Source organism: Ursus maritimus, unplaced genomic scaffold, assembly GCF_017311325.1.
Source record: "Ursus maritimus isolate PB19 unplaced genomic scaffold, ASM1731132v1 scaffold_9, whole genome shotgun sequence".
Lineage (NCBI taxonomy): Eukaryota > Metazoa > Chordata > Mammalia > Carnivora > Ursidae > Ursus > Ursus maritimus.
In genome coordinates, this window is record NW_024427107.1 from 44,826,042 (window position 1) to 44,850,550 (window position 24,509).

The 24,509-nt window shown below is 38.0% G+C and overlaps 1 protein-coding gene across 1 annotated transcript in view; it reads right to left on the reverse strand.

Annotated features, from left to right (window-relative positions):
• The window catches only part of RGS22 (regulator of G protein signaling 22), a 119,697-nt gene that overhangs the window by 60,105 nt on the left and 35,083 nt on the right, over nucleotides 1-24,509 (reverse strand). The window contains exons 9-13 of the mRNA XM_040625597.1: nucleotides 21,703-21,832; nucleotides 18,864-19,479; nucleotides 16,913-17,074; nucleotides 7,288-7,462; nucleotides 4,446-4,579 (exon numbers count right to left, since the gene is read on the reverse strand). Coding sequence (XP_040481531.1) covers nucleotides 4,446-4,579; nucleotides 7,288-7,462; nucleotides 16,913-17,074; nucleotides 18,864-19,479; nucleotides 21,703-21,832 — 1,217 coding nt within the window. The remainder of the gene's footprint in view (nucleotides 1-4,445; nucleotides 4,580-7,287; nucleotides 7,463-16,912; nucleotides 17,075-18,863; nucleotides 19,480-21,702; nucleotides 21,833-24,509) is intronic.

Consider the following 24,509-nt stretch of genomic DNA (forward strand, 5'->3'; position numbering starts at 1 on the left):
AACAGGCTCAAGTCTCCTCCACCTTAAAAAATATTGCTTCCCATTACAGAAAATCATCAAATCACAAAGGAAGAGAGCTAGAAAAAAAGGAACAAGGGAATTATGAAATAGCTACAAAACAATTAATAAAATGGCAATAAGTCCATACCTATCAATAATTATTTTAAATGTAAATGGACTAAACTCTCCAATTAAAAGACAGAGTGGCTTGAACGCTCTCATACATGCTGAAATGAGTATATTGTTACAAGTCTTATGAAATACAATTTTTAAAACACATGAACTTTGATTTAGAAATTCTACTTTGAGAAATTTCTCTTGCAGACATATGCATACATGAAATACAGCAAATGTACACAAGAATATCCACTGCAACATTGTTTTTAATAATGAAAAATATTAGAAATAATGTCCATGTCCCTCAACAGAATACAAATGCAATATCTGGCACAAAATCAGAGTAACCAGACATAAGGAGAGATAAGATTACTAGAACAAGAAGCAACAGAAAAAGTAAAATTATAGCATTTACCTTCTCCAATTCAGTAAAAACAAAGGTATAGAATAAGTGGATAGCATGCTACTAATTTTGAACTATGCATATATTTTCAATTTTGAAAATAAAATAATTTAATTTTAGTAAATGACACACAAAAAAACTTTCTAGATGTTTTCCACTGTATAGAAAATAATCTCCAAATTCCCTAATGTGACACACAAAAAAATCACTATCTGAACCTCATTTATTGTTTTAGCTTGTATCTTGTCTTTTCACTGTAATACTCTATTCTCTAGCCACAACATAAACATAAAAACAATGCGTAGTTCTCAAAATTCAACTTTTCTCTCAATTCATACTTATATATCTTTATCACTTGAAAAATTAAGATAATGCTTTCTTCATAGGGATGCAGTAAGAACTGATATAATGCAAGCAAAGTACACCAAAGCTCATTAACTGCTATTTTTGGAAATGGCAGACAGGGTGATTTAGACCAACTCCCCCTTTAAAGACCAACTAGATAAACTGAAAAATACAAAAATTAATCTGCTAAAGGAAATATGAGTGCTAACAACGTAGTTAAGAATTTTGGGGCCAACAGAAATAAACCCACAATTACATGGTCAATTAATCTTTGACAAAAAAGGCAAGAATGTGCAACAGGAAAAAAACATTCTCTTCAACAAATGGTGCTGGGAAAATTGGACAGCTACATGCAAAAGAATGAAACTGCACCACTTTCTTATGCAATACACAAAAATAAACTAGAAATGAATTAAGGACCTAAATGTGAGACCTAAAACCATAAAACGCCTACAAGACAGCACAAGCAGTAATTTCTCAGACATTGACCATAATCGCATCTTTCTGGACAGGTCTCCTGAGGCAAGGGAAACTAAAGCAAAAATAAATATTGGGACTATATCAAAATAAGAAGTTTCTGCACAGCAAAAAAACAACAAAAAAAACTGAAAGACAACCTATTGAATGAAGAAGATATTTGCAAATGACATATCTGATAAAGGTTTGGTATCAAAAATATATAAGGAACTAACACAACTCAAAACCAAAAAACAAATAATCCAATTTAAAAATGGGCAGAAGGTATGAACAGACATTTTTCCAAAGAAGACATCCAGATGGCCAACAGACACATGAAAAAACGTTCAGCATCATTCATCATCAGGGAAATGCAAATCAAAACTACAACGAGGTATCACTTCAAACTTGTCAGAATGACTAAAATCAAAACCACAAGAAACAACAAGTGTTGGAGAGGATGTGGAGAAAAAGGAACCCTCTTGCACTGCTGGTGAGAATGCGAACTGGTGCAGCTACTCTAGAAAACAGTATGAAGTTTCCACCAAAAGTTCAAAATAGAACTACTCTATGATCCAGCAATTGCACCACTGCGTATTTACCCCCAAAATACAAAAACACGAATTCATGTATGTATATTGTATATATACAATAGCCAAATTATGGAAACAGCTGACTGTCCATCAATAGATAAATGGATAAAGAAGGTGTGGTATACATATACAATAGAATATTACTCAACCATAAAAAAATGAAATCTTACCATTTGCAATGACATGGAAGGAGCTAGAGAGTATAATGTTAAGTAAATAAGGCAGTCAGAGAAAGACAAATACCAAATGATTTCACTCACATGTGGACTTTAAGAAACAATACAAATGAGCAAAGGAAAAAAGACAGAGACAAACCAAGAAATAGATTCTTAACTACAGAGAACAAACTGATGGTTACCAGAGGGGAGGTGGGTAGGGGGATGGGTGAAATAGGTGTTGGGGATTAAAAAGTACACTTATGACAATGAGCACTGAGTAATGTATAGAATTGTCAAATCTTTTTATTGTACACCTGAAAATAATATAACACTGTATATTAACTGTACTGGAATTACAATAGAAAACTTTTAAAAAGGCAATATAACCGACAATATAAAAAAAAGAAGTGGTTTATATTTACAATGGAATATTACTCAGCCATAGAAAAGAATGAAATCTTGCCATTTGCAACATGGATAGATCTAGAGAGTGTAATGCTAAGTGAAAGAAGTCAGGCAGAGAAAGACAAATACCACGATTTCACTCATACGTGGAATTTAAGAAACAAAACAAACAAAGGAAAAAGGGAGAGAGAGAGACAAACTAAAGAAACAGACCCTTAACTATAGAGAATAAACTGATGATTGTGGAGGTGGGTGGGGGGATGGGTGAAATAGGTGAAGAGGATGAAGAGTACACTTATCTTGACAAGCAGTGAGTAATATACAGAACTATTCAATCACTATAAACTAATATAAACTGAAATGAATATAATACTCTAAGTTAACAACACCGGAGTTTAATACTACTACTACTAATAATAAATTTAAAAAAAAAGAATTCTGGGGCCAAAACTCATTGAGAAAAAAAAAAATTCCCAGATCTGAGGATTCCGGGAAGATGTCAGAGCAGGAAGCACCAGGAACCTGTCTCCCCACCGAAACAACAATTGCACTGGCAGAATCTAATGTTAACTATTTTGGAAGCCTGGAGTCTTTACTTAAGGCTTTCAACTTCCAGGAAAAGGCTTGGAGAGTAAATTGTCGTTCATTTTGGTCAATTAGAGTGGCTAGCACTGTAGCAGCAGCTAACCTTCCCCTCCGCCCCAGCCCTGTGGCAGACAGCTGTGTATGTGTTCTGGAGCATTCTGCATACAGCGGCAAGAGCCAGGGTGAGCAGAAAGGACCCTGTCTACCAGATCTCAGGGATCTGAGCTCTGATCTCTGATTGCTGCTGCACATGACAGAGGAGCAGAGGAGACAGGTGGCCACCGTGGTTGCACCTCTCCTCTTAGTTGCAAGCCCAGTCCCCTTTCTGGCTGTAGTGACTTCCAGGGAAGTTAAAGAGATATTGCCATTTTTACCCCCAACCTTCATTTTTCTCTTTTCCCCCCTTTTAGAAGCCAGACATGAATGATAGGACATTCAAAAGCAAAATGCATATGCAGGGAAAAATCAGAAAGTGACCACACATGCCAAGGAAAAGGCACATACTAGAAAAGACCTAAGAGGACCCTAAGTTTTACCTCAGGCTGATCCCTGACACAGTCTACAATAAAAAAAAAAAAAAGAAAAGAAAAGAAAGCACGTTAAAAATGGTGAATTTCATATTATGTGAATTTTATCTCAAAGGAAAAAAAAGAATAAAAGTGAAGTAATAAATTAGTGGGACCAACAGATCCCACACCAAAATTAACACCAGAGGGTATTTTTTTAGGTTGAAGAAAAACAATCTCATTTGAAATAAAGAACAATGAAAAAAGTACAGATGTGGGCAAATCTAAATGAATAAGGTAATATGCTGTGTTAAATAATGACAAAATTCTTGAAAGTCTTATGAGTTCATAAGTTTGAGAAATACTGAACTACTGAACAGGGCCAAGCAAGAACCAGAGGGAAATCTTCTCAGAAGTCTTTTGACCGTACAGCTCATAAGAGGGTGGAAATTAGAGATAGCATCTATTTAAATGGCTAATCTCAGGAGTTCTGCTCCTAATTCAGAGTATGCATGACTCTAATACCTATCACTGATATATAAGGAACTCCTATAAAAAAATCCATGGGGGCGCCTGGGTGGCTCAGCCGTTAAGCCTCTGCCTTCGGCTCAGGTCATGATCCCAGGGTCCTGGGATCGAGCCCGCATCGGGCTCCCTGCTCAGCGGGAAGCCTGCTTCTCCCTCTCACACTTCCCTTGCTGTGTTCCCTCTCTCGCTGCCTCTCTCTGTCAAATAAATAAATAAATAAATAAATAAATAAATAAAATCGTTTAAAAAAAATCGATGTATTCAGTTTTCAATTTCTATTGAATTTTTCAATTCCTCAAAAATCTTACCATTGCAGAACAACGCTTGGCACATAAGACACTGCACCTACCCTTTCTCAATCACATCGTCCTTCGAAGAAACTGGATACGAAGATTTGCTCTTCCAAGGTTTCTGAACTGCTGTTTTCACTCTAGGTGTCTTCTTGGGAGATTTAGGACGTTGTAATAAACTTGATTCTTCTTTCTAAAAAGTGGTAAAATAATATACAAAGTGAAAAATGAGCAATATGAAGGGGGGAAAAAGGCCAGAGAATGAGGCATAGCTCTGCCCACTCACCTTTAATTTGTTTGATCACTAGAGGATTTCTTCTCTCACTCTACTACCTACCATGCTTCCCACTAGAATGAAAATGTACTGCTTCCCAAACTCATGCTTTTTCACAATCGGTAGGCTGAAACCCTGCAACTCTTCAGAGTATAAGAAAAGAAAGGCCAAATGCTTGTATATCCTTACTCACAGCACTGTGAAAGAAGGCTCTTTCCTAGAGGGAGAACTTCACAAAAACTTTTCTTTATGACTGCATAGGTTTTAGCACATCTGAGGGCTGGGAGTAGGGGCCTGGGGAATGGGGGTGGCAGGGCAGGGAAAGGAAGCAAGGATACCACTGGTCCATAACAAAGACCTATATCTTAACAAAACTATCTCCTTCCATTTTTGGACATTTTATTTTTGTGGTTATTATTCCCATTCTTAAATGTTATTTATGGTAAAAGTTAACTATTTGGTAAAAGCTACATGCATGAATCAAAAAAGTATAAACACTTAAAGGTCCAAGTGTAGGAGAAAGAAACAATGATCTGAGTATGGGGTATACATAAATGTAGCATTATATAACACTTAAAAGTAAGGATTATGAAATTATGACACACATGGAAAAATGTGATGTAGATGTTAAAGAAATAATCAGAAAACAAAAATATAAGTACATTAAAATTAAAATTTGCAAGAAGACCAAGAGAAAATAAGTAATAGTTGTCTACAAGTAGGTGAGATCAGACGTGATTTGTCTAGGGAGCCCCTGGGTAGCTCAGTCGGTTAAGCATCTGCCTTCGGCTCAGGTTATGATCTCAGGGTCCTGGTATGGAGCCCTACATCGGGCTCCCTGCTGAGTGGGGAGTCTGCTTCTGACCTTCCCCCACTCATGCTCTCTCTCTCTCTCAAATAAATAAATAAAAGCCTTTTTAAAAAAATTGGAAATGCAAATACATGGGCCCCACACCAGATCTCCTGACTTTAGATATCCAGATGAAGCCCAGGAATCTATTTTTTTTTTAAGATTTTATTTATTTATTTGACAGAGAGAGAGGGAGCAGCCGAGGGAGAGGGAGAAGCAGACACACCGCTGAGCAGGGAGCCCGATGTGGGACCCGATCCCAGGACCCCAGGATCATGACCTGAGTGGAAGGCAGATGCTTCACAGACTGAGCCACCCAGGTGCCTGCCCAGGGATCTATTTAACAAGCTCCTTGGGCGACTCTTCTGCATATATGCTGAAGCTTCAGAGTCACCAGGCCACCTCAGTGCTTCGAATACCCATCACCTGGCAATCCTATTACAATGTAGGTTCCAAAATGTGACAATTATGTTCAGGCGGTTGAGACCCTCAGTTCTAAGCCAGCCTCCTGATTTTACACAATGATTCTGACCCATTCCAGAGCAATTAAAACAGAGTCTTCAAAGGTGGGACCCAGCCATCAGCTGGTCTTAAGTAAAAGCAGAGTCTTTGTGATGCTAATGTGCACCTAGGGCTAGGGAACCTCTGAGAGAGAAACTGAAGTCTCTTCAGCTCTAAAACGCTACTTGTTGAAGTCCAACTTTAAGAACTGTTCTACATCCTTCTACCTTTTAAAATAAGATACCCTGAACGTTAAGTAATCTCTTTGGAGGGGGTTGTGTGTGACTATGTCTAGTAACACTTAACCTTCTGTGACACCTTTAAAGGCTATTAAGACGAAGAAGGCTCTTTACTTCTCCAATGCAGGTCTGGGCTATAGTCAAACTTTGTAGGGTTATTTACTTCTTCTGTATAAAGTTGAACTTCTCTTCTCCTTTTTTGACTTTTTCCTTATCTTTTTGTACTCTTTTATTCTCCCCCCATTATAAGAAGTACTCACAACCTCTAATTCTGCTGTTGCTACTTCTTATTCATTCATTCATTCATTCATTCATTCATTCATTCATTCACATTTATTAAGCAACTATCATGTGCCGGGCACTTCGGATAAGCGCTTACACTCCAGTAAGAGACTCTAAGACAACAATAAACATTAATCACGTGGTCATGAGTACTATCAAGCAAAGTCAAGCAGAACAGAGGGCTTGCACAGTGATGGAGGGCGTCTGGGCCATCCTACACAAGTGCGCTCATACAGAAGAGTCAGGACAGCCTCTCTGAATACGTGATGCTCTAACAGACACCTAAAGCGAGTGAGGGAACCAGCCACATAGATATCTGGAAGAACAGTGCTCCGAGTGAAGGGAAGAGCAAGTGCACCACTTCCAGATTTTTGCGTGCTGTGTTCCAAGAACAGCAGAGAGGCCAGTGTGGTTGGAGTAGATAAGGTTCGAGAAGAATGGTAGGAAATGCGATCAGGAGGTGAGCAGGGGTGTGTATAGCTGTGTAAAGACATCGGATTTTCTTCTGAGTGAGAGAGGGGGCCACTAGGGAATTTTGAGCAGGTGAGTGACCTGATCATATATTTTTAAAGGCTCACTCTGGCTGCTTGGTGGAGAACAGACCATGGGTTTTCTTAATTCATAGTTGTGGCAGCAGGCACATTAACCCCCCAAAAGAGCTTATGATAAAACTTAAGTATTAGTGCACAAAACCCAAGCATGGATATTTTATCATAAACTTAATAAAGAGATTAAAGTATCAATGTCTACCCGACCTGCATATCAGATATCTGTGGAATGCAAGATTTTGGTCTTAATGGCAAGAGGGTTGCCATTTGCGGAAAAGGGTCAACATCCTTCCTTGGTTTCTCTTGACGAAGGTGCCAGAATTTCAGTCCAGCACTAGCATGTTTTGCTGAGGATGAATGAGTAACACAGAATCTTGGTGCCCTAGTCAAAGGAAAAACACATTTAAGATTAAGCTAGGCAGTAAGCCTCAAAAATTGAAAGCCTACAAAATCTAGAATGCCAATGCTCTCAATTTTCCATCTTACCAAATTCTTTCTCTAAAAATTCCCACTTTTTTCTGCTGCCTCGCCTTAAAAAATTTTTTTTCTATGATATATCAACTGCCTGAAATCACACTCACTCATATAAAAAGACAATATACATTACGAAAAATAATTAATAAAATTACATTCAAATTACTATCTGCTTGATAAGAAAAATCTATATATCTATTAATGAAGGAATTTTTAAAAATAACTTACAATTTCTAGTAAAATGAACATAAAACCCACCTCTGGTCATTTTAAAGCAGTTTAGCATTTACCTATAATACCAAATAAAAATGATAGATGAAATTAACATTTTAAAATATATAAACATTTTCATAATGTTTAACTACAATTCTAAAGTGGATTTTGATTCATGTGCTCTATTTTCAAGCCTTAAATTTAAAGATAAGAATTAGTTTTACAACAATTTTTATAAATGACAGACCAACACTACTTCCAGAAACCCAGGAAAAAGAATGTTTGGCACAAAGTCAAGGCCACGCTTAATTGGATGGCTATCCTAGTATTTAGTCTGTGGGCTAACTCTTTATTGGCTACAGGGCTAACCCCAGCTGTCAGGCCTCATGCTAATTGCATCTTGGACCAGGTTTTCCCACTGATGCCACAGCGCAAAGACGAATTCTCACTCCATGTTTCCGGTCCTGGTAAAAAAAAAAAAAAAAACTGCCTCCCTTAAAAATAGGAATAAAGTAGATATTTCCCTGATGTGAGCACAGGTTGGGAGTGGAAGAAAATCCAAAGTTCATGATTAGTTTAGATTCAGAGAGAACACTGTAGAGATCTGGGTGGTCATCCTAACTATACTTGAGAACCTTTACTTGCAGACTTGTAAATATCCAAAATGGCCTCTTATTCTCATGTCAACCAGGAAGTGGGAATATCTACAAGATCCTTATCCAATAAAGCATACATGTGCTGACCAGAAAATCTAAGTGTCTCAATTTTCTGATTTCCACCGTTATACTATACTCATAGGGACCTCCCATAAGTCTCTGCTGCCCCTACCATTTTAATCTTGCATTATTATTTCATTCATAGTATTAATTTTTTTATTAGCCACCATGTAAATTCATCAAATATTGTGGAATAAATTTCACGGTCAATCATAAACTGGTGTTGTATTATTTTTCATGCTTCTATCATATAAGATCTCACTGCACACATCTTAATTCTCAAGCTCTAGAGGGTGGGATAAGGTATCTGTCACATAATACCATCAAAGGAACTGTATTCAACATGATGTGTGTGTGTGTGTGAGAATGTACATATGTGTGTGTATATATATACCAATAGAAACATGGGCAAATGAGATAAACAAGCAATTCATGAAAACTGAAATCCAAATGGCCAATCATGGAAAAGATTATCAGCCTCACTAGTACTCAGGGAAATGCCAGTTAAGCACAGGACACCAATGACACACTAAACACACACAGGCAAAAATTTAAAAGTCTGACAATATTAAATGCTACCATGGGTTTACAGCAATGGGCACTCTCTTATTCTGTTGATGAGAGCATAAATGGGCACAACTGCTGTAGAAAAATGGATATGTGTACAAGAATATACATTACAGGGGCGCCTGGGTGGCACAGCGGTTAAGCGTCTGCCTTCGGCTCAGGGCGTGATCCCGGTGTTATGGGATCGAGCCCCATATCGGGCTCCTCTGCCATGAGCCTGCTTCTTCCTCTCCCACTCCCCCTGCTTGTGTTCCCTCTCTCGCTGGCTGTCTCTATCTCTGTCGAATAAATAAATAAAATCTTTAAAAAAAAAAAAGAATATACATTACAGCACTGCTTTTAATTGTGAAAAGTAGGAAACAACCCAAATGTTTACAAAAATAGCAATTACAGTATATTCATGCAGTGGAATACCAATATATATTAACGAAAATCAGTGAAACTCTTAAACACGATTACAGACAATTCTCACATGTAATGTTGATAGAAGACACAAAAGAATGCATACAACATGATTCCATTTATATAAAGTTGTAGAACAGGCAGAGAAAAGTATATGTTCAGGGATTTATTTGCATACATGGTTGGTAAAACTATCAAGAAAAGTAAGAGGAATGGATAGTGGTTGCCTCTGAGGGGGAGTGAGGATGTTGTGATCGATAAGGGACCTTTGGCAGGTCTAGGCAATGTTTTATTTCCCAGCCCACATAGTGGTTACATAAGTATTTGCTTCAAGATATTCATTAAACGGTTTACGTTTTAGTTTGAAGTGTAAAGAATACCGACATTTTAGCTAGATCAAGAAAAAAGATACAAGGATTCTGGGAAAATGGCAACGTGACCAACATTGTTTTTCTACCTCTCAGAATCCCTCCATAAAAATGGGATAACTAGATAGCAAACCGGAAAACTCACAGACAACATTTACAACAGACTGAGCATGGAGCCTGACGTGGGGCTCTATCCCAGGACCCCGAGATCATAACCCGAGCTGAAGTCAAAAGTCGGATGCATAACCACTGAGCAACCAAGACACCCCTGAATAATTATATTTATTCTTAATAGTAGGTACAGGTAGCAACATTTTCCATAGGAAATATTCGTGTTAGTTGAATAAACTTGGCTCAAGACCTCTTTGCCTCTAGCCTGACAAAATGTTTGGAGTGAGGCTTACCTGGAACCCTTCATTTAGAGACAGTCCCCCAATATGCCAGCCTCTCAGGGAAAACCCTACACGTGAAGAACTTCAGCAATTCTCTTGCAAGTTCTTTCCTTTCTTGTCTTCATAATCATCTGTTGCTTGGTTTGTCCTGTTTTTTCAGTTAATTATGGTCTTCATAACTGAGTATGGGAACTTGAGTTTGTGAAAGTTGCATTTTGCATTTGCACCCCCCACTCCAGTCCATCACCAGAGGGTTCACTGTCTTCTCTTCTATGTATAACTCTCTTCCACATCAATGAGAATTCTGGTTCCCATTATCCACATTATTTTTACCATTTTGCTTAATCTAGTTTTTTAAATAAAAACATATAACTGAAGAATAGCCAGATGGAAAAGATGCATAGAATAAGGTGCCTGGGAAGGGGTGTAGAGCTTCTGTGCTCTCTAATCACACCACTCTTCCCAAATCTCCACATGTTCACCAACCAGGAAGCTCTGAAAGACCCTTTTAAGAAGTTTTTGGAAAGCTTGTCTTTGAAATGTCAAGCTAAAGACTGGGAGAAAATAGTTGCCAACTACATGTCTGACTAATGACTAGCATCTAGAATATAAAAATAACTTTAAAACTCAACAATGAGAAAGAAAACAATCCAATTATAAAATAAACAAAAGACATGAACAGATATTTCACTGAAGAGGATCTGCAAATGGCAAGTGAACAGCTGAAAAAATGTTCGGCATCATTAATCATTGGACAACTGCAAAAGAGCTATCACTGTACACATATTAGAATGACTTTAAATAGAAAATTGTGACAACACCAAAAAAGGGCAGGGATGCACAGAAACTGGATCATTCTTATATTCCTGGTGGGAATGTAGGTACATCAACTTTGAAAAATAGTTTGGTAGTTTCTTTTAAAACCAAAAAACAGACTATATGACCCATTAATCTCACTCTTAGACATTAACCCCAGAGAAATGAAAACTATGTTCATTCAGAAACCTGTACATGAATGCTCATAGCTACTTTATTAGTATAGTTAAAGGGGCACCTAGGTGGCTCAGTCCTTTGGGCACCTGCCTTCAGCTCAGGTCATGATCACAGGGTCCTGGGACTGAGCCCTGCACTGGACTCCCTGGTCAGCAGGGAGACTGCTGCTCCTTCTCCCTCTGCCAATCCCTCCCCTCCCACAACTGTGCTCTCTGGTTCTATCTCTCCATCAGATAAATAAATAAATAAAATCTTAAAAAAAAAAAGTAATAGTGAAAGAGTGGAAACATCCCTAATGTCCTTCAGTGGGTGAATGGATGTGTAACATACAACAGAGTACTACTTAGCAATGCCAAAAAAGTATTGATACACACATCCACTTGGATGAATCTCAAGGAAATCATGTTGAATGGAAAAAGGTAATTCCTAAAAATTATATATTGTATTATTTCACTTAAATAATAGGTTGGTGGTTTGCAGGAGTTACAAATGAGAAAAGAAGGGTAAGGAAGGAGGTGGGCATAGTTGCAAGAGGGCAGTACAAGAGAGGTTTGTGGTAACTGTTCTGCATCTTGACTACAGTGGCAAATGCATGAATCTCTAATGTGATAAAACTGCATAGTATTAACTATGTGCATGCACAAATAAGTGCATGTGTAACTGGTAAAATATGAAAAAGACCGGTGAGTTGTATCAATGTCAATTTCCTCCTTATGCTATGGGACTACAGTAATGCAAGATATTACCATTAGGGGAAACTGGGTAAAAGCTCCTTAGAATCCTCTCTATTATTTCTTACAACTACATATGAATCCACAACGATCTCAAAATAAAAAGTTAAATATTTTTTTAAAGATTTTATTTATTTATTTGGGAGAGAGAGAGAGTGAAAGAGAGAGAAAGGGAGAGCACAAGCTGGGGAGGAGCAGAGGGAGAGGGAGAAGCAGACAACCCGCTGAACTCAGGGCTCAATCCCAGTACTCAAGGAACATGACCTGAGCTGAAGGCAGACACTTAATCGACTGAGCCACCCAGGTGCCCCTAAAAAGTTTAATTTAAAAGAAGAAATGTTTCCACTGTATTAGTAATATTTTATTAAGTTGGATTGTACATACATATGTGCCCACTACAGTATAATTTACACCTTTCTGTATGCATTAAATATTTAAGGTTTTTATTCATTTATTTTTTGTTTTTAAAAATTTTATTTAAATTCCAGTTAGTTAATATAGAGTGTAATATTAGTTTCAGGTGTAGAATTTAGTGATTCAACACTTCCATACAACACCTGGTGCTCATCACAAGTGTCCTCCTTAATCCTCATCACCTATTTCACCCATCCCCCACCCACCTCCCCTCTGGCCACCATCAGTTTATTCCCATAGTTATGAGTCTGTTTTCTGGTCTGCTTCCCTCTCACTTTTTCCCCTCTCTGCTTGTTGTTTTGCTTCTTAAATTCCACATATGAGTGAAATCATATGGTATTTGTCTTTCTCTGACTTATTTTGCTTAGCATAGCTCCATCCATATTCTTGCAAATGGCGAGATTTCATTCTTTTTTATGGCTGAGTAATATTCCATTGTGTGTGTGTGCATACATACATACATATCTATATCTATCTATATATATGTGTGTGTGTGCATATGAATATGTGTGTGTATATATATATATATATGCCACATCTTCTTTATCCATTCATCATCACTTGGGCTGTTTCTGTAATATAGCTATTGTAGATACTGCTGCTATAAACAACAGGGTGCATATATCCCTTCAAATTAGTATTTCTGTATTAGTATTTTGTATTCCTTGGGTAAATACTAGTAGTGCAATTGCTGGATCATAGGATAGTTCTCTTTTTAACTTTTTGAGGAATCTCCATTCTGTTTTCCAGAGTGGTTGTACCAGTCTGCAGTCCCACCAATAGTGCAAGAGGCCTCCTTTTTCTCCACATCCTCGCCAACATTGCTGTTTCTCCCATTTTTTATTTCAGCCATTCTGGCAGGTGTGAGGTGATATCTCACTGTAGCTTTGATTTGCATTTCAGTGATGGTGAGTGATGTTGAACATCTTTTCATGCGTCTGTTGGCCATCTGTATGTCTTCTCTGGAAAAACGTCTATTCATGTCTTCTGCCCATTTTTTAATTGGAGTATTCATTTTTGGGGTGTTGAGTTTTTTAAGTTATTTATATATATTTTGGATATGAACCCTTTTTTCAGATATGTCATTTGCAAATATCTTCTCCCATTCCGTAGGCTGCCCTTTAGTTTTGTTGATTGTTTCCTTTGCTGTGTAGAACCTTTTTATTTTGATGAAGTCCCAATAGTTTATTTTTGCTTTTGTATCCCTTTCCTCAGGAGACATATCTAAGAGGAAGTTGCTATGGCCGATGTCAAAAAGGTTACTGCCTGTGTTCTCCTCGAAGATCCTGATGGTTTCTTGTCTCACAGTTAGGTCTTTAATCCATTTTGAGTTTATTTATTTATTTTTACCTGTTATTAATATTTTATTATTTTACTATTTCTGGGGTTTCTAATTGCCTTTTATCTTTCCTATTTCTTTTTTTTAATTTTAATGTTTTTTTATTATTTTAGTCACCATACAGTACATCCCTGGTTTCTGATGTAAAGTTTGATGATTCATTAGTTGCGTATAACACCCAGTGCACCATGAAATACGTGCCCTCCTTACTACCCATCACCAGTCTATCCCATTCCCCCACCCCCCTCCCCTCTGAGGCCCTCAGTTTGTTTCTCAGAGTCCATAGTCTCTCATGCTTCATTCCCCCTTCTGATTACCCGCCCTTTCTTTATTGCTTTCATCTCCTACCAATGTTCCTAGTTCTTATGTTCCATAGGTGAGAGAAACCATATGATAATTGTCTTTCTCCACACTCTTGTCCTTCTCCCAGCAGTGGCTTGTTATTCATTGTTCAGTTCATCGTGGGAACAAGGGAGTCCTTGGCTTTCCCATTCCAGGTCCAATTTTAGGCAGGCCTTCTTGAGCTGAGTGTTGGGGTTGGGGCCTTCTCAACATTCTTGTCCGTCCCCCCAACCCATGACAACGAAATTCTGCTTTGTAACAGTAGTGGTCTTGGATGGGAAAGAATTCCCTGTGCTTCAACCAACAGCAGCCCCTGCTTTGCATAGGTGCAGGATCCTGGGACTGAGAAGGCTTCCTACCCTTCCTTCCAGAAGCAGGAGTCTTTGCTTCTACTTTTGTCTCAGAACTGGTGGGTTTTTGCCTGGGACCTGGGAATGGGAATATATCTTACCTCTCCTCCAGTGGCTTTAGGCTTTGGCCTCCTATAAGTGAGAGGTCTGAGAAGTGAGCAGGATTTCATGTGCTTCCTTGAGGAGAGCTCTCTTTGTCTCCTGTTCCATTCCGTCTTTCTCCCGAGCACCCAGAAGAGTTTGTGAATGAGTGAAGACTACCTCATGTCAGAGGCTCTCAGGTGTGTTGCACTGTCACTTTAACCCAAACTTAGCCTTTAAGAATTAGTTTAAACTTCAGCTACTTGCTCCTTGTTTACTTGTAAGATAACTGTCTCTTCTGCCTGTGCTTTCATTTTTTTTCCGTGTGTGTGTGTGTGTGTGTGTGTGTGTGTGTGTGTGTTTCCTGCCTGTGCTTTCAAAGCAAACCTGTTCACGTGTCCCTACTCTCTGGTTGGAATTTGCCACTCTTTAGAATTCAGTTCATTTATTGGTAGTGTCATTTGCAAATACCGTCTCCCATTCTGTGGGTTGCCTCTTAGTTTTGTTGACTGTGTTGCCCAAAGAGCTGAGGGTCCATTTCTGGGCTCTCTATTCTGTTCCATTGGTCTATGTGTCTGTTTTTGTGCCAGTACCATGCTGTCTTTGTGATTGCAGCTTTGTAGTACAGCTCAAACTCCAGCATTGTGATGCCCCCAGCTTTGTTTTTCCTTTTCAACAGTTCCTTGGAGATTCGGGGCCTTTTCTGTTTCCATACAAATTTAAGGACTATTTGTTCCAGTTCTTTTGTGTATGGTGTAAGAAAATAGTCCAGTTTCACTTTTCCACATGTTGCTGTCCAGTTTTCCCAACACCATTTGTTGTAGAGATTGTCTTTTTTCCATTGGATATTCTTTCCTACTTTGTTGAAGATGAATTGACCATGTAGTTATGGGTTCATTTCTGGGTTTTCTATTTTGAGTACCTATTTTTGTGCCAGTACCATACTGTCTTGATCACTATAGCTTTGTAATATAACTTGAAATCCAGAAATGTGATGCCTCCAGCTTTACTTTTCTTTATCAAGGTTGCTTTGTCTCTTCAGGGTCTTTTGTGGTTCTGTACAAATTTTAGGATTGTTTGTTCTAGTTCTGTGAAAAAATGCTGGTGGTATCTTGATAGGGATTGCATTAAGTGTGTAGATTGTTTTGGGTAGTTTAGACATTTTAGCAATATTTATTCTTCCAATACATGAGCATGGAATATTTTTCCATTTCTTTGTGTCCTCTTCAATTTCTTTCATAAGTGTTCTATAGTTTTCAGAGTACGGGTCTTTTACCTGTTTGGTTAGGTTTATTCCTAGGTATCTTATGATTTGGGGTGCAATTGTAAATAAGATTGATTCCTTAATCTCTTTTTCTGTTGCTTCATTATTGGTGTATAGAAATGCAACAGATTTCTGGATGTTGATTTTGTATCCTGCAATTTTATTGAATTTGTTTATCAGTTCTAAAAAATTTTTAGTGGAGTCTTTTGGGTTTTCCATATAGAGTATCATGTAATCTGCCAACAGTGAAAGTTTTATATCTTCTTGGCAGATTTGGATGCCTTTTATTTCTTTTTGTTGTCTGGTGAGGCTAGGACTTCCAGTTGAGGCTAGGTTAAACAACAGTGGTGAAAGTGGACATATTCAAGTTCTTAAAGAAAGAGAAAAACAACATTCTATCTATATATAGAAAAGTGCAAAGCATATATGTAATCTGGAAAACCCGATGGGAGATGATGCCAAAGAAGTGGGTGGGGGACAAATTACTATGACCTTATTTGCTAATTTAAGGCATTTGAACTCTACACTGAAAGCTTTGGGAAAAGATTTCAAGCAGAAAAGTGACATATTCAGATCTATCACAGCTGCAGGCAGCTCGATGACCCTCAAATGGCACACATTTTCTCCATATGTCCCCTCTCTTTTCCTTACTTAGAGTCCTTCAAGTCCTGAGTGAAAAATTACATCTCCTCTGTATTGTGTGTTCACCACACTTTCTTTTATTATACTCATTTCCTATGTATGTTCCTCTTACTAGATTGTAAACATTAGACTTGTCTGTATTTTACCCTTGTATCCTTACTACAGCACTTGGACTGTATAGTAAGCACTCAAAAATATTTACTGAGATGATAAATCTATAACTCTATCAAGATGTACACACACACACACACACACACACACACACCAATTTGATGAGATACTGACCATAAAAAGGTCAGATGTAGATGGATGTGCTCATGAAGTTAAAATGGAGCTTAAGTACTGTCCAGCCTTATTATGGATTTAAAATCCCCCAAACATCCAAATTATCTAAAGGGTAAATACTTTAAGGAAGGCAAAAGATACAATAGTCTTGTCATTTTAAATCTCCATAAATTATAAATCAGTAAAACAAAAAATATAACTTGTAACTTGCCTAAGAAAAGTAAAAGCAAATAAGTTTAAATCACATCATTTTTCTTACCAATAAAGAAGTAAGGGTTTTACAACCTCAGTCTGAATATTTCTTAAGTGTTCTTCATTCCACTGAGATGCTTCCAGCAGTTTAAGTTTTGATAATATTTCTGCGGAAAGGTAGCAATCTCCATTGCTTACTAGATAGCATTTTTTCATCTTCTCAAGATGTCTAAAACGAAACACATCCACACACATTGCTATGACATTCTACAAGCCAAATGTTTTCACTTCTAAAATGTTTCAGACAAGTAAAGAACTATCTCAAAACCAACACTGAGTTACAGGAGTACCAATGTGGAGATAAAAATATTTCTTACAATTATGGGAATAGGAAGAGTATTTTGGTAGGTTAAACAATGGTCTTCCAAAGATGTCCATGTCCTAATCCCCAGAACCTCTGAATGTTACCTTACGTGGTCGAAGGCATCCTGCAGATATGATTAGGATTTTTTTTAAGGATTTTATTTTTCCATTTGGGGGTGGGGGACAGAGCGAGCACAAGCAGGGTGGAGAGGCAGAGGGAGAAGCAGACACCCCGCCAAGGTGGGAGCCCAACGTGGGGCTTGACATGGGGCTCCACCCCAGGACCTGGAGATCATGATCTAAGCCGAAGGCAGATGCTTAACCATCTGAGCCACCTAGGCCCCCAATTTGATAAAGATTTTGAGAAGATATTCCTGGATTATCTAGATAGCCCTAAAGTAATCACAAGGGTCCTTCTAAGAGGGAGGCAGGAGGGTGAGTCATTGAGAAAAGATGTGAGGATAGAAGCAGAGGTCAGAGAGAAGATGCTATGTTGCTGACTTGTAGGTGGAGGAAAGGCCATGAACCAAGGAAAGTAGGTGACCTCTGGAAGCTGGAAAAAGCAAGGAAATGGATTCTCCCCTAGAGTGTCCAGAAAGAATGTAGCCCTGCCCACCCATGTTAGACTTCCTATTTCAAAACTGTAACAGAATAAACTTATGGCATTAAAAATTTTTTTTAAAAAGCCATTTAAAAGCCATTAAATTTGTGGCGATCTGCTACAGCAACAATAGGAACTAATACAGTATTGACCCTGAAGAATTTATATAGGTTGCTTGCATATAACTTCCCTAATGTATCTTGAAAAGTGGTAGTGGCTTTCTACTCCATGATCAATCAAGTCATGGCTGCATAATCAACCATTTGGTAACCCCTGATCCTATAAGTATGCACAACGAGCTCTATGATCTGAATGCCATTGGATTAAGAGGAATAACCCTATTACTAGTATATATTCGGTTAAACCCTTCCTGGGAACTGCAATCTACTGTAGTTGATCTGCTTCAGAGCAGGAAGGAGAACATAGACAGGATAAAAACTTTCCTAAAGCAGGGTCCTCTTAAGGTTGTTAAGACTTACCATAATCTAAAACACATGGGATAGCCAAACAAGGACCTGGATCCATCAGGACCCTTCCTTTACAACCAGGAAGCTCTGTAGAGGATAGCTGGTATATCTAGGAGATATCTTATTCAGATATGAGCGTCTAAGTGGCATCCAACCAAAGACCATGGGATTTGTTAACTGAGCAGGCTGCTAGGAACAGCAGTCTCTTACCATGGTAACTTTTATAGAAGGTATCCGAAGCCAGTGCAGTTATATAATGGAAAAATTATTTTTTCTACAAAGATATATCACTACAATGTTATAAAAATAAAACAGAATGATTGATATGAAAGTAGGTATAGAATCCATGGGAAGAAATATTATGTGAACCCAAACAATTGCCACTATTTGTATCTGAAAATTATGAAATCACAGAACTAATAAAATCACTATTATTATAATAAAATAAATATTATTATTCATTCCTCTAAAAGTATAAATTACATTTTTATTTTTATTTCAGGCTTTCTGCCTGTGCTTAAGGAAGCCAAACTAATATTCCATAATTTAAAAAAAAAACAACTATTGAAAGTAAAAACTAGACATACCTTTGATGTCTTCCGGGGTCCTTAAGAACTTTCAACCTCTCAATATCCATCCATAATGACCAATATCTCTCTCCTAATGTATCTTTTAGAAATTTCTTAAATCTTTCAAACTCCTTTCTATTGCCAATATCATAAGCTTTGTGAGACATACACCAATCAGCCCTGGTTTCTGGTCCAATGCTCTCACTCTTTGAACTTGCTTGTTCTAACATCTCTTCTGACTTTTCATTTGTGATTTGAAATGTTTCACTTGAAACATTCCTGCCAGGGACAGGCTCAAAACCCTCCTCAAGCACCACTTCTGTTACCTTGCTGAAATTTATATAATCTGGGCTTTCTGTCAGTGGCTCTTCAAAAATTTGATGAATTGCTACTCTCAAAATAAAGGTTACATAAGATCTTAAAAATTCTTCCCATGTTGAGAAATGCAGTGTAAGGCTTTCATCAGCATCCTGTTGCCTCTCAAGGTAAATTCTCAGAAGGGCCTGAGAAGGAGTGTCTTGTAGAGAGATGGAGCCAATGTTGTCTTCTTCTTCGAAATGAGAAGTTAATCTAATGGTTTCAGATGAGTCCCTTTTTATCCTCGGGTGGATTCCATCATCAAAGATAACGCTGTCTGCATTAAATCATAAAGGGCTATTAGGTCAGATATGAATACAGAGTTGCTTTTATTATTAACTAGATGTTGCAGAGTCAGCATGGTAGGTGGGCTTGGCACTGGTAGTGACTTCATGTACATAAGGGGGAGTTCTGAAGCCACATTTGATACCAGTAGAGAAAAACCTGCCAACAGGATTGGTCATGTCTTCCTTGGACATGGAAGTGGATAATGGTGGCAGATGAGCAAAATATTTGACATCCTGAATACAGAGGATCTTCAAAAAGACATCATGCACTTTCAAAATGTCGTATTTGAGGCTGACATAGAATGTCGATATGTAAAGGCCAAACCTATCATACAATTAGAATAGGTACATTAAACAATTGTATGTATTCTAATATGTCATGCTTATAAGATAAAATAGAATTAGGAAATCAATGAACATATCAGAACTGGAATCATACCAGTAATTTTTAAAAATTCGCTATTTTATCTGAAAGATTCAATTACTATCATACTTACAACCTGCCATCAAAATTACAAAATGGCATAAGGCTTACAAATACAAATGGATTGTTTTATACTTTTTCTAAAGACATATAGTCTTGAGCTCCTAGTTTCTCCTTTGTTAGAAATCCGTGAAATATCGTGTGTCAGTGCTTTGTTTCACATGGCAAATCTACGGCTTGAAATGCCACAGAGCAGTAAAACTGGTGTCATCTGTGTCCCACTTCAATGGCCATTTTCTCAATAATACGTTTCAAATCCCAATGAACTGGAAATGTTTTATTACAATTTTTATTGAAAACGAAGATACTAAGTTCCCCCAGCATTAAGAGACTAGACTTTTGTAAACCCATGAAAAGATGCTGGGTATATACTCAACCCCACAGAAGTGGAGGGAGAGAGCAAGGCTAGCATTTCTGTTCACCACGCTCCTATTACCCTTTCTCTTCTGTTCACCACATTCACTATCTTCGATCTCCAATTTTCTACTTTACTATTTGGGGGAAACAGCAAGAAACCTATAAATTCAGCCATTTGCAATTAAGGAGATTATTTTCCTCTTTACCTAGATTTAAGTTCAATTCTAGAGAACCCAGATTTATTGTCCTCAGAGGTTGCTTACACTTTTCAAAAGAATTAGGTAAGAACATAGTGAATTGCTAAATTCCTCTCCTGAATCACATTGCTAGATTTTTTTTACTCTATCAATATCATGTTAATGACACTCATTTCTGCAAGTTTCCTTCTGTATCTATGAAAAGTTGGTATCTTCCACAAAGGTTCCCCAGGGTAGAAATGTATCTGTTTTTCAAGGAGAAAAACAAGTCTGAACTTAGAAGAAAAACTCAAGTTGCATGAACGACTATATACTTTGAAGAGGAGAGAAAGGTTCCACCCATTAATTTCAAATACTTAATAATAAGAATTTGTAAACTGTCACAAGAAGTAAAGACAAATATTTACTGACTGCCTATGAGGGAGCAGACACTAGATCAGGCCATTTCTAGACATTTAGTATCTATCATTATTCTCATCTTACAGATAAGAAAAGCAAGGCTCTCAAGAAGTGGAATAACTTTAGAAAGTCACACAGCTAATAAGTATTAACCCATCTAAACCCATTCTCTTTATCCTATGCCAAGTTGCCTCTTAAAAAACAGTATAGGGGCACCTGGGTGGCTCAGCCAGTTAAGCGTCCAACTCTTGATTTCGGTTCAGATCATGATCTCAAGGTTATGAGACCGAGCTCCACATTGGGCTCTGCACTCAGCAGGGAGTCTGCTTGAGATTCTCTCTCTCCCTCTGCCCCTCCCCCTGCTCTCTCTCTTTCTCAAATAAATAAATAAATAAATAAATAAATAAATAAATAAATCTTTAAAAATAAAAACAGTAGATGTTATAAACACTGGTGATGGATATTAAGGAAGGCAAGTATTGCATGGAGCACTGGGTTTTATACACAAACAATGAATCATGGAACACATCAAAAATTAATGAAGTACTGTATGGTGACTAACATAACACAATAAAAATTTTTAAAATGAATAAATAAATAATAAAAAATCAAAAACAAAAATTGAAAAAATAAAAATAAAAATGGTAGAAAGTGAAGTGTGGGGGCGGGGTAGGGATGGAGATTATTTTTCTCTCCCACCACTACGTGTTGCCCTGGAAGATTAGAACAACAATAACAAAAGATTTAAAGAGAAGTGCTGAAATCATTCTTCTTACCGGAAACAGCTGAAAGGACCGGTGACTCAGGTTTGCTGTGGACTACACAAGATGGTAATGAAAATGTTGATGCTGTTTGCAGACTCTGTTTTGCTAATGCAAACCAATCTTTTGTTTGAGTATAGGAGGCCTAGGAAAAAAGGAGCACCTTTGTTTAACGTTAAGATTATCCGTGTTCTCCCAATCGCAAACCTCACCACGTCATTACAGCATAAAATTTGCATAGTACAATATGAAAGGGAAAATTATGCCATGAAAGAAAAGAATGTTGCACACAGAAAAATTCATTATCTGAGAATAATGGGAAGGAAATTTCAACTCAGGTGATTTGGATATTAGGTGACCAAAGGTAAAAATGAGCCCAATATCCACCAAATCTTTCTCCACTCTTCCACCAGGCATGCAACCCTACTTCCTGGCTTCATTATAGATTCATGCCGTCTCACTGTACCTTGGCAGTCACATGGCTCATCAGTTCTTGGCTGCGTCTTTTGCCAGCTACTCCCACATTACAACTTTCCAATTATGTCCTGCCGCTAATTCTGTCTAATCTGGCTCTGTGTTTTTTACAATACCTCCCTAATATGACAGACCTACTCTCAGGAGCCACGAAAACCTCCCCAATCTCAACTGCCCCTTTGCCTTAGATTCAGTTTTCACAGCTTTGCTTGGATTGCACGCTTCCTGAAAACTGACTCCTGACTCCATCTGCCCCTGGACATAGCCTTCAATTTTTCCTTTACTTTGTGTACCCTCGAGCCAGCTGACCCAATTCCCAAGCTGACCTTCAGCTTCCAGAAACCCAGTCCTGAGAAGCCCTTTTCTCAGCTTTCCTGGGAAAATTCCTCTGCCTGCCTCTCTCAGTAATGTCCTCACGATCTTTCTAAAATAATCCAGATTTCAACAGAAGCAGAGAAGGGAGTGTCCATCATTACTCTCCTTTCACCTTTCTCCTTTCTCCAACAAGTCCGCCTTAGCCTCAGGAATACTCACTCACAAAAGATGCAGCCCTCAAATGGAATAGGTATTGTTCTCTGACTATCATACAGAATTAGCAAGGCAAGTCGGGCCACACAATGAGACCAAAAAACAAGAGAGAGAAATGAAAAGCCCCACCCATATATTCACTGCCCCTCTGAGAAGTAAGGTTTCCTGGGTGGATAAAAGCTTTGGGAGATTCTAATTTCCTTTTGTTCCTTCTTTTCCTTCCTTTAAAACCAAGTCATTTGGGCACGTGGGTGGCTCCGTTGGTTAAGTGACTGCCTTCGGCTCAGGTCATGATCCTAGAGTCCCAGGATCCAGGATCAAGCACCGCATAGGGCTCCCTGCTCAGCAAGGAGTCTGCTTCTCCCTCTGACCCTCCCTCCTCTCATGCTCTCTCTCTCTCAAATAAATATTGAAAAAAAAAATAAAACCAAGTCATTTATTATTAATTATATGTTCATTCGACATATATTTGAGTGACTATTATATTCCAAGCAATATGCTAAGCACTGAGAGAAAGCCAAAATAATGAAGAACTGTCAGGGAATTGAGAGAGGCCAATATACAAAAGTTCTTGTTATTTCAACTGTGAGAAAAAGATTGCAGAGTAAAAATTAGGAGAGAAATAGTAAGTAGTCAGACATAAAAGTAGGTAACTAGTCCACTGAATGTGCTTGAGAGGAGTCAATTGTTTGTGTTTAGATGGTATAATGAAGACTCAAAGAAATATTACCAGTTATCATCATAAAGATTAATCTTTGTTTATAATCATGATTTAAATGATTTAAGGTCTCAAAGAATCTTGGATCCTCAAAGAATTTCAAATCCTGAAATAGTTCAAAAGCTATTAAGAAGATATTAGTGGGTCAACTGGGTGGCACAGTGGTTGAGCGTCTGCCTTCGGCTCAGGGCGTGATCCCGGCGTTCTGGGATCGAGCCCCACATCAGGCTCTTCCCCTATGAGCCTGCTTCTTCCTCTCCCACTCCCCCTGCTGTGTTCCCTCTCTCGCTGGCTGTCTCTATCTCTGTCGAATAAATAAATAAAATCTTTAAAAAAAATAAAAGAAGATATTAGTGGGTCAGCTGGGTGGCTCAGTTGGTTGAGCATCCAACTCTTGATTTTGCCTCAGGTCATGATCTCAGGGTTGTGAGATCAAGCCCCGTGTCAGGCTCAGAGCTCAGCCCGCGGAGCTGAGGCAAGTCCCTCTCCCTCCTCCTCGGCCCCTACCTCTCACTCTCTCTCTCTCTAAAATAAATAAATAAAATTAAATCTTTAAAAAGAGAATATTAGATAGTTAAAGTATTAATCAAGTGGACAGAATTGAGTTTTTTCGTCACAGAAAATAGCAAAAGTAAACTAGTTTAAATTTTACTCTCTTACATTCAATTTAATTTACATGTAAGGAATCAGATCTTAGTTCCCTAGATTGATTCTTCCTGTTGTATGTTTACTGACCTCTACTATCAGTACATATTTTTATGATATTCCTGACATTTCTCTAGTACATTTGAGAAAAAATAAATACTTAAAAACAAGCATAAGAGAGAAGTAAAATATGCTTTTAGTACATCCGTAGCTTTTAGCTCAGTGGAAATAATGCAACTGGCAAAATTTCAGACATTTTTGCCAAGTATTACTGATAGAAATGCCAAATTACAAAATTAAATAGAAACTACACATGAAAATAATGGTCAGGTAGGATACGTTAAGTCTGTCTATTCCAACAGAGATGGCAAATAGTTTTCCTTTTGTATGACATCTTTGATCAACTGGAAGTGCTTGCCTAGAGGGCTGTGTTGAAAAGACTTTGGAGCCAAGTCCT